This window comes from Mastigoproctus giganteus, chromosome 12 (assembly GCF_048544385.1).
Source record: "Mastigoproctus giganteus isolate SK-2022 chromosome 12, ASM4854438v1, whole genome shotgun sequence".
NCBI classification, from domain to species: domain Eukaryota; kingdom Metazoa; phylum Arthropoda; class Arachnida; order Uropygi; family Thelyphonidae; genus Mastigoproctus; species Mastigoproctus giganteus.
In genome coordinates, this window is record NC_143586.1 from 101,768,693 (window position 1) to 101,786,585 (window position 17,893).

Below are 17,893 nucleotides of genomic sequence, written 5' to 3' on the forward strand. Positions count from 1 at the left end.
CTCCTTTTGTAACTTGGTTACAGATCAACTTGTATCTACCATAGGCTTCTGTGTCATGTGTTAATTTGTATGTATCCCATGCATTTTTCTTCTCTGCCATATGTCTCATTAGTTCATCTGACATCCATTTTGGCCTAAACCTTGAACAATATTTCTTAGTTGGTATGTAAAGCCTAGTAGCTTCCAAGATAAGTTCTTTGAATGCTTCCCATTTTGAATTTGCTGTTGGTAACATCAGTTGGTCCCACTGTATAGAATTTAAATACTGTCTCAGTCCATCTTAGTTGCCTTTACGAAAGCAATAGCCCTTCCCTTTACCCCTAATGGTAGTTACCTCTGAGTAAATCTCACTTCAGCACACTGTGATCGCTGCAACCTAGTGGTTCATTTATCTGCGGATTCTTAATGCATGAAGAATCGCTACTGATAATCAAATCAAGAGTATTACTCCCTCTAGTTGCCTCCCGAACATGCTGATGTAGAAAACAATCATCCAATAAATCCACAAAAGCCTTGCTAGTGTGTGAGTGACCAGCCACCAAATTCCAGTCAATATCTGGGAAATTAAAATCCCCCATTATAAGACTCTCTGATTTACTGGCCCACTCTATTTCCCTGTACAGTTTCTTATTATACTCAGAGTCATTACGTCTATAGCACACTCCTACTCTCAATTTTGATCTCCCAATGCTTACGTCACACCAAACTGACTCGACACTGCACTGTCCAGCGATGTCGCCTGGCTTCACTTCCTTGGATTTTATGTATTTCTTAACTAATACCATAACCCCCTCCTCCCTTCCTATCCTGTCTATCCTTTCTGTAGACATTGTACTCCCCAAATTCCAGTTCTGCATTCCTTATATCTGTGTGACACCACATATCTGAAATCCCAACAATATCTGCCTTTGATGTTTTGAGCAATACCTCAAATTCATCAAATTTATTTACTAAACTCCCAGCATTGGTGTACATGCACCTGTTCTTTTTCTTAGCTACCCTAACACAATCCATGTGTTTACTTGTACCCCAATGATTCCCAGCAGTCTCTGAAATATCCTGCATCTTATTTTCCAGGCTGCTGCTCATTCCAATAGAAGCAGTGCAAGAATCACTTTCACCTCTGCCAGTGGGTACTGTTAATCTATTAGTCCTTGTATCTCCCAATCTAGCAGTTTTCTGACCCACCTAACACTGCCTCGATAGCATCAACAAACATTCTTGCACCCTTTCTATTTAAGTGTATCCCATCCCTGTAGAAGCAGTCTCTTCTGTTAAGAAGTACAGACCAGGCTGAAAAAAATTCTACCCCTTGAGCCCTGCACAATCTTTCCAGGGCCGAATTGATCGACAGGGCTCTCATCATATACTCCCTCCTATCGTGTCTGGGCAGAATTGTAGACACTTTCAAATTCAACCCTAATTCACGGCTTTTTTTCAACAGTGACCTGTACTTGTTAAGTAATTCTGCTAGTCTCCTACTCTTAATATCATTAGTGTACAACTATATCATCTTTTGTGCCCTTAAAAGATGATATCCGTTCTACAACGTCACCAACCTTTGCCCCTGGCAGACATACCATGGTCCTGTTCCACCTATCCTTTTTACAAAGCTTCTTTCCCATTTCCCTGATAGTCACCAACAACTATTAGTTCCTTTGGGACCAGCGCATTCTGCCCTGGGGGCTGCCGCTGTGTTGCGTGATGACCAAGTGCAAGCTCTGGCATTGGTGTGGGCAGCTGAGAGCTTGATGGGCCCCTCACTTTTAATCCTTCGAGGGCATCCACCTTGTCCTTCAAGCTCTCATATAGGCCCATAACAATGCTGAGTTGTCGCCTGATTTCCTTACACTCCTTGCATCTCGCACGCGCGCACACACACACACACACACACAAAGACATCCCCTATGGCAGTATTATGTCCCGTACCCGACTGCTCCACAGACATCAAGCAAGTAGTGCATTTTAAAAGGCTGTGATTCAGAGAGCAACTGCCCCCCCCTCAGTTCTCCCCTGAGCCATAGCACTCCCATTAGCTTGAGCCTTTTGCTTTGCTGCTCTGGTCTGAGTCATGATTTTGATTTAATTTCAGTACAAAATTAAAACCCTAAACTAGTATCCCAACACAGTTATAACACTATATTTATGTTTCAGTATCGAGTGTTATCTACGAAATCCCTTTATATAACTTCCGTATCAAGTTAAGTATTAATTATTTATTTTTACTAATTATTTATGTTACGTAACCTAAGTCGTTATATGTATAGTTAAAAGTACAATTTAATTGACAATGAAGTTCAACAATATTAATAGATTTTACTGATTAATTGACAATATTATGTACTATACTATACTATATTAAGTTTATTCTATCTAGTTGAGATATTTTGTATCGCGTAATAATGGCAGCAATTTACGAATGGTAAACACGTGGATTTGATACCCTTACCGATACTAAGTAATACCTACAAAATCTCTATCTAAGTTACTTTAAACTAAGTGTCGTAAATAGGAATATAAAGCTACTCTAGAAAATAAGTTAATATACCAATTTAAGCTAATAAAACAGAAAATAAATCAGAAAGAACTTCTCTGTTCCAGGAGCGGCAAAAACCTCGTCCGCACACTCGTTCTCAAACTCGATCCAATTTTGCTTTAAACTTGATCAGATTCACTGCCTGCAACTTATTCCAATATTTTACAACCCATTGTCCTTATGTGAACTTCACAAGATCCAATCTTCTGTTATTCTTTGAGATTTTATGCGTGTCGTCTGGTTTGTGTTATTATTATTAGCCATATGGTGCAAGGAAGCCTAAGGCTTTTGCTGCACCAGCAAAAAAAAAAAAAAAAAAAATACTGTATTACCCTGAGAGAGAGAGAGAGAGACGTAGAAGGGAATCACCAAGAAAGAGAAGAATGATGATAACCAGCTCAGGACCCTGGGTTTGCCAAGGACCATCCTGAGCCCGTTTCATCAACAAGGGAGAACAGACATTCCTCTTTCATTTTAATCGATCCCTTCCTTCTCAATCAATCTGTTATACAGCTTAATTAGCTCTCCCCTTACATGTCTAGTTGCCAACCTTCTCAGTCCACATCTTCTAAGCTATTCTTCATATATGCATCACTTTGCAGCCCAATGTAGGCTAAGGGGTAAGATGGTTGATCAGGAGTTACCCAAGATATGCATATAGTATACCTACTGATAGTATGAGCTGTTGGATTTTAACTTGTTATAATCTATCAATACTTTGAACCAAATTTTGTACTTCATATTGTATTTGAAGTGAGTCGTAAAACTGACTTTTCATTTATGAAAAAAAAAAAATCAGGTATTACAAAACAATCAAAACAGGACAAAAAACATGTAATCCTCAACCAAGACAGAATAAATGGCTTTGGTTACATGGCACGAAAAAAAAAAAAAAAAAAAAAAGTCTACAAAAGTTCCCCATCTTGAAGGGAATTGAACTCTGACTTTTCCACACGGTGTCAAGTTCTACCTATGATAAATGTGTAAATTAAAAAAAAAAAAGAAGGCTTTGCAGCTGAAGTCTATATCCTCATAATACACTTTAAAAAATGGAAATATTATGTGATTACACACAGTGGTTAAAATGCGCAATGATGTGTTACAGAAAAAGAAAACAAAATAACTTTAGCAGAAATTAGGGTGTTTATTAAGATAAATGACCAAATGTAGTCTACAAAACTTCATTCTCTCTTTCTTCTTACCCAACAGTGCATGCACACCCACACATTTACTTGTACACAATCAGAATCTTGTTTACATTACACAAAAAAAGACTAAAAGTATAAGAAAAATAACTAATCACATTTATACAAATGTAAGTAAAAATATTTATACCTAAAAATGTAAGCACTCAAATATTCTGATCAGAACTTGTAGAGAAAATGATTCTTAAAAAAAAAAAAAAAAAGTGCTAGTATATTATAAAAATTTTTTGTCTTGCCATACCTAGTTAATTGCAGCAAAATTGAGTACATTCAAAATTTAATAAACCATGCTGCATTTTCGATTTGTCATTTCTATAAACAGAATATAGCATGTGCAAACAGTCTATAGAAGGCCCCTCTGCAATGCACAGGAGAAAGCTTCACAATAAGTAGAAGCCATCTCTCCTTCACAAATCAGTTGTAAACTGGAACTATTATTGTTGTTTACATTCTGGAGGAGGTGGTGGTGGTGGTGGTACCTTCTTTCCCCCTTTGCCACTCTGAAAAAAATTGCAAATCATTGCAATATACTTTTTAAAATCAATAAAATTATAATTTCATTTAATTTTCTCATATGAAGGTGTACTGAAAAATAATACCTCCTTAGTTTATAAACTCAGTGTCAGGTGGCACAGGCAATTCTGACTGGGTTCTTCATGTAGCTAATAATTTCAAGTCAATACATATGCAGTAGTGTTGTTCATTGAAAAGCTGTACTATTTTAAATGGAAGTATCTTTGAATACATGGCTCAAACAACATGAAGTGATTGAGTGTCTGACTGCTGCAAATGTTAAACTGAGTTTATGGAAAAGGGCCCACAATTATTCAGTCTAGTACGTTGAGAAATTGGGCAAGTTCAAAACAAGAAAGGCCTGGCACTGTGGCAGTTCTGCTTCCAGGGCGATTCAAATGTGCAAATTGTGTGGTGAAATGCAGGGGCAAGCCTCAAGGCCAGCAAAATTTATTTTTGCAATAATAAATTTTCAGAAATAAAAGGATGCACTTTTAAATTTGGTGCTTTACATGCAGGCGTGTAAATTTAAGAATGATCTTAGGAACAGTTCTGGTTGCTTCAACATGACAATGCAGGACTCGCTGGCAAAAATATCATAGTTAGAACTTAGAGTTGTTCCACATCCTACATATGGTGCAGATTTAATCTCCAAGCAATTTTCCTCCCAAAAGTTTAAATAACATATAAGGGAATAACTATGATTTTAATGAAGAAGTGAAAGCAGCCATGAAGAGATAGCTAGCCTCTCAGCTGAAATAATTTTCTTGAACAACATTATCATTACAAAAACTTGTTAAGCAGTGGACAAAATGCATTGAGTTAGGTGAGACATACGTAGAAAGATGATACATCAAATTAAAGACAACTCTTTTTTTTTTTTTTTTGCTTATCCCCATTTCTTCAAAAGTTATGCAGTGAGAGGCATTACTTTCCAGCCCACTCATACAGTGATATATTACTCTAATTTTTACATAACAAAATTAGAAAAAAAAAGAAAAGAGGAAATTTTGTTGAAGGAAGTTTTGTTAGAGAAAAGGCCTTGGACATCAGGATTATTAATAATATGCAGCTTCCACTGACTTGACAGTTTATTAAAACAAAAGACTAATTACATGGATGTTAAAATACCTACAATTAAGAACATAAAACAGCTATGATTAAGATGTACAATAAAATATACCTTAAAAACTGAAAATACATGCAATAAATATAAGATAACATAAAATAAACTATGTGACACTAAGCTTTCAAGGCGATGAGCCTCTTTTTCAACTTAGAGAAGATCAATGACAGTGAACATAATATACTACAGAGAAAAAACCCATGCATGCATAAATAACTATCTGTGACTCATTTGCGGCATATGATCGGGGTGGAGGGAAGGATAATGAGAAATTCATTCATCAGGACTCTAGGAGTATTTTGTTAAATCATATAATTTTGTTGTCATAATCTGCTTTAAATAATTAAAACAACTTAAGTGAAATGTATTGTGATGTCCTGTAAAAAAAAAAAAAAAAAAATGTACATAAAGAACATTGAATCAGTTTCAGTTACCTGTTTCAGTTTGAACACTACTTCAAATATTTAAAGATATGAGATTTGTAATTACAATTAATGAGACCCAAATGGTCTCATTAATTGTAATTAATGAGATTGCATTTATCATGGGAAATTAAAAATTACTGTACAGTTTGAGTAGCTTATGGTTAAAACCATCTGCATTTTTATTAAAATATAAATATGGATATAAAAATTTTGATTTGATATAAATCTTTATGGCCATTGAGAGACAGACTAATGTGCCAAATACATGGATATATGAAGATACAGAGTATATAATTAAGAAATAAATCAGTCAACTACTGAGTGGCAGGCACTCAGAATGAAAGGTCTGTGGTCATGAATGGTCATTAGTGTAGTATCTCAAACAGAGAGCTTTATGCTAACTGAAAAAGTTTCTAGTACCCTGGCTTGGCCTAAAACTGAGAAACTAACGAAAACGTCTATTTGAGTCTTTCCAGTTGTTGTGAATGACAAGGTTGGGAGAAGCAACACTGACTTCTTCCTGGAGAAGCAATTAAATTCTTGTGGGAGAAGCGACTGGCAGGTGAGGGCTGTACAAGACTCCGCACAGGTACCTCCCCACCACTGGCTCTCTGAATACCTCCTTGCCGGGACAACTTCAGCTTTGAAAATTGTTAAAAAATTACTTCTCGTCGCAAAATTTATAAACAGAATTATTATAAATATTTATATATTATTAACTAACTATTTAGCAACCTTTTTGTCACCAAAAGGAGAGTTACTTGGCACAAAGAAGTGCATTTTCGAGTGCAATAAAAAACTGTTTTTTTTAATTTTAACACAAAAAGCAAATGATAGATTTCAATCAGAATAATTTTCCCTTGGTAAGCATCAAATAACACATAGCTAATGTGATTTTTAAATTTTTAGCTCCATTAGCAATGGAAATAGAGGAGAAGACACGAAAATTACTCAAATTTACCTTTCTGGCACTGGCATTTTTAATTTTAAAAATTATACTGTAAACCTACTTGAGCTCTTTCCAACAGTGTATAATAAGCTATAGATTGTCGACAATATTTTTGTCCCTCCCCCATTTCTCTGACAAATTTTTGTCAACAACGTTCAATATGCTGTTATGTTGGCCCACATGATGTACAAACCCATGCAAAATTAAGTCAACAGGTTGAGTGGTTCCAGAGATATAATGCTGTGACAGATGGATGGACAAACAGACAACCGAGTGACATTATATGGGTCCTTCGTTAGACTACGGACCCTAAAAATAGTGTATTTAGAGCCGGAAACTGGGGTTAGAAATTGGGAGGGGGGAGATATGGGTGGATGCAGCACAACTGTCACTGATGGTGGTGCAGTGTATCTGAGTTCAACACTTAATGTTTTGTTTATGACAGGAGAAAGAAGCTATTTTTACAGGTGCAGCATGTGTTTATATTTGAATATTCTCCAACTCATTCAAATATACACGTGGCCAAACAGTTTAACAATCGTTCTGTCCACCCCCACTTCTTTTTACAATTGTATTCTTTGATATGATTACCACTAATCTAATTTAGTCAGTAAATTTATTTGTATTTTAAGTTTTTCATGTGTTTAGTTATCAAATTAATCTCATTTTTGTAGTTAATTTGCAGTTTTACTGTTTAATTTTGATTAATAGATTTTATGTTGCATATTTGTATTTTGGTTTGGCCTGTCAATTTACATTTGTCTTTCAGTTTGAGAGTTATTTCCTAGTTCTTGGGATAACCATATTCAAGGCATATTCTGTTGTGTCTGACTTGATTGCACACACTGGGGCATATGTGGTTCTTTTGCTATTAGATGCCATGACAGAAATGCAAGTGTCTGGAAATTTCCACAAAGCTGATGCCTCTTGAAGAAGGTCACACTATAATTCTTCTAAACTTTCATCCTTTTTTAGGTTTTTCTTCTATAACGGATGTCTACACTCACTCATTAGGTTAAGTGGGGTGGGGTTTTCCTTGCTTGGTCCAGCAACAGTTTTTACCATACTTTAGGCAGGAGACCATGAATTATGCTTCCACTGGGTGGGTGAAAGGTATCTGCATATTTATTTTTGAAAGGATGATCAAAAGATGTTTTCTGATGTGCAGCATGTGTTTATAATTTAACAGTATTTTGTGTGGTTCATTCATATGCACAGGTGGCCAAACAGTTTAAGAGCCTTTCTATCCATAATTATTTTCTAAATTTTATTTTGAATAAAGTAAATGTATTGTCCGTCTGGAAAACAGTAACAAAGATTTATTGAAAACTAAAATTGGGGTAATATGGTAAAATAAAATATAATGAACACAGAAACTTTCGAGACTATGGGTCTCTTCCTCAGCTGTAAAACACATAAAAACTTTACAATGGAATGAAGAATGTGCCAGGCATGGTCATGTCAGACAAACAAAGAGTGTGCATGTAATGCTAGGAACATTCACTGGGCAGAACCAGGTAATTGTTGCTGCGAATGTAGAGTGCACGCATGAGGTGTATGCCAACACTTTTCACATTGTAAGACAACTGCCTCCATGATTGGGTATATGTGCACGCCTCTCTTACGATTGAGGACACTTTGGCAACCGGATATATGAAGTGACTCGAGCCACAACCATTGATGGTAGCAACATGAGTGGTCAGTGACTTCAGTATCATGCCGCAGATTTAGATCATGCTGCATAGACCAATAGTGTTCTGCAACCACACAGTGCTTTGAGTCCGCAGTCTGGATGGCCCTCTCATATTCTGAGATGCAATCCTGGAGTCTCCTGGCAGTTTCTTCCACATAGCAGCTGCCATAATTGTGGTACGTGATGCTGTATATCGAGCCTGTAAAAAGGAGGGGATGGGGGTTTCACCCTCGAGATGAGATCATAATTTTCTACAGGGCAGCTGCAAGCACTATCTGGTACCCACGTAACATCTTAGAAAGGCATACTCAAATGCCTGGGTATTGGGTAATACAAAAACTCTTGTGCACTGGCCAGTTTACTAACCTCAGGTCAGCATATGCCCCGGGCCATTTACTGAGTACCGTACATGCACTACCCATCCGTGCTTGGACCCATTCCAGCTCCATGAATGACAGACGTGAAGTTTTAAAAATAAAGGTCGACCTCACGAACTGTGGCTATCTTGCTTACGCCCTAGACAAATGCGATCTGCAGGCAGGTGAGCTTGTTCAGCAGTGCAGGTTTTGAGAACAAGTGGAGAATACCATCAGGACCTGGAGCTTTCTTAGCATCAAGATTCATCAAAATCCTTCTGACATCGTTTTGACGAAAGACCACAGGAGGCATTGAATGCAGCATGTTGGGAATGGTGGGAGGTGTTTTACCAAGATCATTAATACATAAGTTGAAAGAAAAATGAGATGCTAGCAGGTTAGCTTCATCCTTGGCTGAAGTGAGAACAGAAAATTTTGACAGAAGTGGGAGCAGAGATGGGCAAAAGTTGCAGCCGATAGCTTTTGCAAGAGACCAGAATGCTTGGCTACCGTTAGGGCAAGAAGCAAGTTTTCTACTCTTAGCCAGTTCAAAATCTATTTTGGACTGATTAATAACTGCTTCACAATTGTTGCGAGCTTTGGTGTAGACAGAAAATGAAACTGAAGGATTCGAAACAAGCCAATTACGATATGCAACATTCTTCTCTTGTACAGCCTTGGCACATATATTGGAAAACCAAGGTTTAGATACAGGACGAGATTTTAAAGCGGAGTGTGGAATAAAGGAGGTGAACGGAATCATACTGCGAATAATTTGGGCAACTGAGATGAGCAGTAGTTGAATTAACAGATAATTGAGATTCTGTCAGGAAAAAGTATATGGGGTTTGGCAGACTGCAAATGGAAATGGACATCGTTGAGACCACGTATATTTGTGAAATGAACTAGGAAGTGTTTGGGAGGTTTAGATCTTTTTGCAGATAATCTTACTCTATTAGTTTGACAATTCATGGTGTATTCAATAGTAAGAAAAAGTGGGAGGGACATGCTGTATGAAGTAATGAAATTTTTGGATATGGCATATACATGGTAAGAATATACCCAGATCCTTGACATAATGTGGCCTCGACAATGCCCCCTACACACACACACACACACACTACTCGGATTTCCTCCAGTCACTATCTGGCAAAGTAGAGGTAGGAAGATTATACACTAGCTCAGTGGTCTCAAACTGGCAGCCCATGGGCCGCATCCAGCCCCCCAAAGCAATTTTACACGGCCTGCAAATACATTTCAGTTATGTATTTGTTGTAAATACGGTGCTTATATTCACTCTCGTTTGGTTTAAAAAAAAATTCCGGCCCATCAGCTGCTTTCAGATCGTGCATTCGGCCCGCATGCAATTTGAGTTTGAGACCACTGCACTAGTTGATTTAAAAGCCTCCTAAAGAGTTACCAATAGGTTTGGTCCTGTGTACTAACTAGAATGTGTGTACACCGGACCATGTTTAGTCTCCAGCACTTAGCTCTGGAGACTAAACACGGCTTCGACAATGCCCCCCCCTCCCCCAACACTACTCGGACTCCCTCCAGTCACTATATTGGCAGAGTAGAGGTAGGAAGATTACACACAAGCTGATCCAGAAGCTTCTTCAGAGTTACCAATAGGTTCAGTTTGGTGTACTAACTAGTGGCCGGCCTGCGAACACTGTTTTAGAACTATACCCTCGAAATGTAAGGAAGATTAGATCTCGCCATGATGTCCATCATTACCTCAAAAGTCATCAGTCATACTGCATGATGGAAGAGATGGGGAAGGGTTGACTGGATCTTCGCTCTGGAGACTAAACATGGGTTCCACCTCTTCGAGCCTCCAATAAGCAAAGTGGTGGTATTGCACCGGTTGATGAGAGTCATCTACAACGTTGCTACCATCAATGGTTGTGGCTCGAGTCACTTCATATATCCGGTTGCCATAGTGTCCTCAATTGCAAGAGAGGCATATGCATGCACCCAATCACGGAGGCAGCTGTCTGCCAATGTGACAAGCATTGGCATACACCTCATTCGTGCACCCTGCATTCACAGCAACAGCTACCTGGTTCTGCCCAGTGAATGTGCCTAACATTACGTGCACCAACCTCGTGCATACTCTGTTTGGAATGACCATGCCTGGCAGATCATTCTTCATTGCATTGTAACGTTTTTATGTGTTTTACAGCTGAGAAAGAGAGCTATAGTCTTGAAAGTGTCTGTGCTCATTTTATTTTGTTTTATTGTATTTTGCCTGTATTATCCCATTTTTAGTTTTCAATCAACTTTCGTCACTGTTCTCTGGATGGATACTTTTTTTTAGTATAGAATCCGGAACAAGAGGCCTCTTCACCTTTTTATTTTTAAATTTTACTCATATGCCTTTGGTATTTTGCACCTCTTTAGTATTAATGGTTATAGTTTGCAACTATCCCTTAAATATGGTATAACAGTATTTTAATTTTAAAAATCAATACTTGATCACACCATATGAAATGCAAATATAATGATGCAAAATGAATATCAAAACCATTTGTGCTATTTCTTTGAAAATGTGTGAGCTATTAGTGAAAAACAAAAAAAAATGGATATCAAGAAAATGGAACATCATATTGTTCTATCAAGGAACATTCATCAATGCACAATGTACATTAATCAATGATGATGAACGTTCATTTCATATCAATATTCTATTTTTTAAGAAAATTTGTTGAAAATAGAATCAATATTCTATTTTCAAGAGAGTAATACTCTTGATCTGGTTATCAGCAGTGATCATTCATGTATTAAGAATTTGCAGATAAAGGAACCACTAGGTGGCAGTGATCACAGTGTACTGATGTGGGATTTACGTAAAGATATAATTACAATCAGGGGTAAAGGAAAGGGTTTTTGCTTCCGTAAAGGTGAGTACAGTGGTCTCAGAAAGTTTTTAAATTCTGTACAGTGGGATCAACTGACGATGTTTCCAACAGTAAATTCTAAGTGGGAAGCATTCAAAGAATTAATCGTGGATGTTATTAAAAGTTTCATACCTATTAAGAAATATTGTTCAAGGTTTAGGCCTAAATGGTTATCTAATGAACTAATGAGACTCGTAACAGAGAAGAAAAATGCATGGGATGCATATAAATTATCAGGCGACACAGAAGCCTATGGCAGATATAAGCTAGTCTGTAATCAGGTCACAAAGGAGGTTAGGCAGGCGAAGGCAGATTACGAGAAATCCTTGGCAAAAGATGCTAAGAAAAACAGCAACGATTTCTTTACTTATATAAACTTTAAAAGGAAGAGGATGAATCTGATTGGTCCACTTGACATCGATGGTTCGACTGTTGATGATCCTGCTCAGATAGCAAACGAACTGAATGAGTATTTTGCATCTACATTCACACATGAGGAATTATTAAGGTTTGAAAATGGCAGAAGGTTATCAAATTGTAGCAGGATACTTAATGATTTTGTAATAACTGGGAGCAAAGTGGAGGAGAAATTGTTGAAGTTAAACATAAGAAAAACACCTGGGGTGGATGGGATCTATCCAATTATATTAAAGGAGGCAGTAAATCAACTAAGCAAACCCTTAGCCATAATTATGAGAGCATCCTTGGACTGAGGGGAGGTTCCCACGGACTGGAGATGTGCAAATGTATCCCCAATTCACAAAGGGGGATAGAAGGGTGACACGAGTAATTAGAGACCAGTTAGTTTAACTTCTGTTCCGGGTAAAATAATGGAGTCACTGGTTAAAGATGCATTGCAGGATCATCTAGACAAGACTGCAGCAATAATTCAGACACAGCATGGGTTTGTTAAGGGAAAGTCTTGTCTGACAAATTTGATAGGATATTATGATGTGGTTACAAAGGAACTGGATGCAAAAAAATTATTTTGATATCATATATTTGGATTTCAGGAAAGCTTTTGACACTTGCGCATGAATGACTATTGTACAAATTAGAGCAGAATGGTATAAAGGGTAAGTTGCTACAATGGATAAAAGGATGGTTAAGTGGGAGAAGACAGAGGGTGGTAATCAATGGGTGTTGCTCTTCATGGACTAATGTTATTAGTGGAGTCCCACATGGTTCGGTGTTGGGCTCACTGTTGTTTAGTATATTTATCAATGATATTGATGAAGGTATATCAGGCTTAATGTCGAAGTTTGCAGATGATACAAAGGTTGGCAGGGTTGTTAATGACAGTAATGGCAGTGTGTGCTACTGTAACAGAAACTAGATAATTTGGGCAGATGGGCTAAGAAGTGGCAACTGAAGTTTAACCTTGACAAATGCAAAGTACTGCATATGGTTAGAAGTAACCCCATAGAAACGTACCAACTGTGTGGTACTACACTTAAGCTGGTAGAAAATGAAAAAGACCTGGGAGTAATTGTGCAGTCAGATATGAAGTTTTCTGAGCAATGCAGACAGGCTGCCAGGTCAGAACATGGGGTTTTGTCAATGTTATATAGAAATTTTGCTAGCAGGGAAAAGGAGGTGATTGTCCCTCTGTATAAGACGATGGTCAGGCCACGCCTTGAGTACCATACAGGTCTGGAGGCCTCATTTTAGGAAGGATGTAGATTTACTTCAGCGTGTACAGAGAAGGGCAACAAGATTGTTGAGGGGAATGAAGGGATCCTCTTACCAAGAGAGGCTTTAGTTCTGCAAATTGCAGTGGCTGGAGACTAGGCACCTGTGCGGAGATCTGACTGAGGTGTATAAGACCTTGAATGGGTTGAGCACGCTGAATTCTGATGGGATCCTTCCACTTGTTCAGATTACGAACCTAAGGGGGCATAAATTCAAATTAAGAAAGGACAGATGTAGAATAGATGTACGGAAATTTGCCTTTAGCCAGCGGGTGGTTAATTGTTGGAACAAACTTTCATCTGTCGTGGAAGTTGATAGGTTGAATAAATTTAAAGAGGAACTGGACAGGCATTTGGAGGGAATGGTGTGTGTGTTTTTTTTTTTTTTTTTTTTTTGGCTGATGCTGCATAAGCTTATACACTTGCTTTCTTGCATCATATGCCACTACTACTACTATTTGGACTAAAATGAAACATTCCATTTGGTTTCAAGCTCATATTTACGACCCGACTATTAGAATTTACTAGGCATGCTGTTGTTATACGCTCAAGTGATCACTGAATTATGACCACCAAACTAATATTGTGTTGGGCCACCATTTGCATGGATAAAATCTGCTATTCACCTAGGCATTGACTTCACTAGATGTCTGTAGGGATCTGCTGCCATGCTGTTGGTAGGGCTTTTCAAAATGGAAGATGGTTGCATGTCTATGTGCCTCCCAGTTCAAAAACATTACACAGGTGTTCAAACGGAGTGAGGTAATGCGACTTTGGAAGCCAATCAAGGTTGGTGATATCTTCACTGTGTTCCTTAAGCCATTCAGGCACAGTGCGGGCCTGATGACACGGCTCTTTATCTTGGAAGATCTTGTTTCTGTCTGGGAAAAAAAAAATTCAGTATCGCAGGGTGCTGTTGTTGTTATTTGGTTTTTAGGAGCATTAGCAACTAAGGCCATATTGCTCCAGGAATATGCGGTGGTCATTCCCTGACCTTTCTGCATCCTCCATATTTTGTGGGCACGGGCTCGAACCCCGGTCTAATCAAGAAGCGTGTGCTACGCACTGCTGCTCCTGCCCACCTGGCTACGGAGGCGCCGAATCTGATTGGATACTATGATGCAGTAACAAAGGAAATAAATGCAAAAAATAATTTTGATATCATATACTGGGTGGTTATAAAATAAGTTTCCCTATTCAGGAGACCATAGTGTGAAAACGGTTAGAGTTAGCACTGTGAAAATTGGTGGATATGTCATTTAGAGTATGGGGAAGCGATTTGTAGAGAAAAAAATTAGTTCAAATTTCTGCCACCAGAATAAAAACGGCACTGCACATATGTAAAACTTGTCATTTACTTCAAGACATGCTGCTTATGCAAATGACATCCTGTTAGATAAAAACAGAAATGCCAATGCCACTGTCAATAACTGTTATGGCTCTTACAAAAAAAAGGAACGTGCTCTTTTAGTAAAACTGTACTACCAGAATAATAGTAACACTAATGCAGCACAATGCGAATATCAGAAACTTAAAGGCTTGCTTAAAGGACCTTTGATGTCAGTGGGGCTTCAAAAACTAATAAAGAAATTTTAAGTGACTGGGGAGTTAGGTGCAATTCCAGGCAGGTGACGACCACGTATCGGAACAGAGGTAGTGGATGAAGTGGCAGCTGGAGTGGTCAGAATGCAAAACACTACCAGTCAGTAGTGCCTGCCAGAGGTGTGTCAAGAGACTTGAACCTTTATCTACTGTACGTAAAGTGCTTAGAATAATATTACCCTGGTTCCCATACAAGGTTCACGTAGTGCTAGAACTAAAGTCTTGCAATCAGCAACAACGAATAGACTTTGCTCTACGATTTCTGGCTCGTATAGAACTTGATGATACATGGGCTCAAATGACCTTGTGGTCTCACGAGGCACAGTTCACTTTTCATTGGGCTGTAAATGCAGAAAACTACCGAAATTCTCATCCATCTGCTGTGCATGAAAGACCATTACAAAGTCCATATGTTATAGTATGGTGTGGATTCACAGCAGAGTTTATAATTGGACCATTTTTCTTTGAAGAGTCTACACCTCATTGCCCCGTTAGGTGTACAGTAACTAGTGCATGATACTTTGCTCTTCTAAGAGATCACACTATTCCTGCTCTGCAAGAAAGGCAATGCTTGGAGACCATAGTGTTCATGCAAGAAGGCACCCCTCCCCACGATGGTTGTCAAGTGAAGGAACTGCTCCATTCAACATTCAGAAATGATCGCATAATTTCTAGAGACTTTCCACAGTTCTGGCCAGCCCAATCACAGATCTCAATCCGTGTAATTTCTGGCTATGGAGATACCTGAAAGACAGAGTTTACCATGGTGGCATGCAGACGCTTGTCGATTTGAAAGCAAGCATTAAACAGCATGTAGCCAACATCCCCAATGAGATGCTATGCAAAACTGTGTAGCATGCAGTCCGTTTTCAGAATGTCATCTCAAGTGAAGGAAAGCACATAAAACAATATCTGTAGATTTCTAAGTTTTGATATTAAAATTTAATCCTAAGTTATATCGGAAACTTAAAGGCATCTCCTGTTTACAGTGCCAATGTCTCCCCTGGTGGCGGAAATTTGAACTATTCCCCCCCCCCCCCTTCTACAAATCGCTTCCCCATATCCTAAATGACATACCCACCGATTTTCGCAGTGCTATCTCTAACCGTTTTGATACTAGGGTCTCCTGAACAGGGAAACTTATTTTATAACCACCTGGTACTTGGATTTCAGGAAAGTTTTAATACTTTTGCACATAAAAGAATGATGTACAAAGTGGAGCAGTGTGGCATTAAGGAAGTCACTGCTATGGATGAAGGGATTGTTGAGTAGGAGAAGACAGAGTGGCTATTACTGGACAATGCTTTTCATGGACTAATGTTATTAGTGGAGTTCTAGGTGTTTGGCGGTGGGCCCATTATTGTTTTTTATATTTATTAATAATACTGATGAGGTATATCAGGCTCAATGTCTAAGTTTTCACATGATACAAAGATTAGCAAAGTGGTTAATAAGCATAATCATGATATGATTCTGCAATAAGGGCCAGGAAAATTAGACGGATGAAATGAATAATGGCAGGTGAAATTTAACATTGACAAATGCAGGGCAAACAAACAAGAGAAACTGCATATGCGCACCAGTAATTGCAGTTAACATATCAACCTGTGTGGTACTACACTTAGGGTAGTGGAAAATAAAAAAGATCTGTAGGTAACTGTGCAGTCAGATAAAAAGTTCTCTAAAAATGCAGACAGCTAATGAGATGTTGTCTTGTCAATGATATACAAGAAATTTTCTAGCAAGGATAAGGAGGTGATTATCCCATTGTACAAAGCAGTGGTTAGGTCACATCTTGAGTACTGCATACAGGGAGATCTCATTTTAAGAAGGACGTTGGTCTGCTGGAATAGGTGTAGAGAAAGGCAACGAGATTGGTTAAGGGAATGAAGCACCAAGAAAGGCTTCAGTTCTGCAAATTGCAGCATCTACATATAAGGATCTGTGAGGTGATCTGATTAAGCAAATTCATTGCTGATGGCATTCTTCCTCTTTCTCAGACTACACACATGAAGGGGCATAAATTCAGGATAGATGTATGGAATTTGCCTTCAGCCAGCAGGTGGTTGACTGTTATGGAAGAGGGTAGTTTGAATAAATCCAAGGAAGAACTAGAAAAATTATTGGAGGGGGGGTGTACATGTGAACAGAAAGGGAGGATTTTTTTTTTTTTTTTTTTTTTGTTGGCCGATGCTTTATAAGCCTGCTTTCTTGCATAATTTGCCACTACTATTGCTAATATCGTCATTTAGCCAATTCACTGAATATCAGTGTTTGCAAAGCATATTTCATAATTCCCGACAAGGAAACCTTCTAAAAAGTTTGTTCGTAATGGGTTTCAAAGTTAAGGAATAAACAACAGAGAGAGAAATTTGAATACTTTCAAGTAGAGGATAATGAAAATTTCTATATCATATTGTTACTTGAAAAGAAAATTGGATTCATCATTATGCCTGAAAAAACAATCAATGGATCAGACATGCACATATTACCACACCTTAAGAAAGTCTGAACTTAGCAATCTATGGATAAAGTTCAAAGTTTCTGAGCTGCCAGGCCAGCTCGTGGGGTTCTGTCAATGATATACAAGAATTCTGCTAGTAGGGATAAAGAGGTGATTATCCCATCACATAGGGCAATGGTCAGACTACACCTTGAGTGGTCTGACCATTGCCTTATGCATACAGGTCTGGAGGCCTTCACAGCCGTGAAGGGAAAGTTGTAATACTTAACCTCGTAACCAGTTACAACCAAATGTTGCAATAAAGATTCTCTCTCTCATTTTAGGAAGGATGTAGAGCTGTTGGAAAAAGTACAGAAAAGGGCAATGAGATTTGTGAGGGGAACAAAGCGTTGCTCTTACCAAGAAAGACTTAAGTCCTGCAAATTGCAGCTTC

At 38.3% G+C, this 17,893-nt stretch overlaps 1 protein-coding gene across 2 annotated transcripts in view; it reads right to left on the reverse strand.

The window, feature by feature from the left end:
• Positions 1-3,950: 3,950 nt before the first annotated feature.
• LOC150077304 (nucleosome assembly protein 1-like 4) overlaps positions 3,951-17,893 on the reverse strand; it is a 432,049-nt gene continuing 418,106 nt past the window's right edge. For both annotated transcript variants that reach the window (XM_090386809.1, XM_090386808.1), the window contains one exon: positions 3,951-4,241. In XM_090386809.1, the coding sequence (XP_090242935.1) occupies positions 4,176-4,241 (66 nt within the window). In that variant the 3' untranslated portion in view covers positions 3,951-4,175. The remainder of the gene's footprint in view (positions 4,242-17,893) is intronic.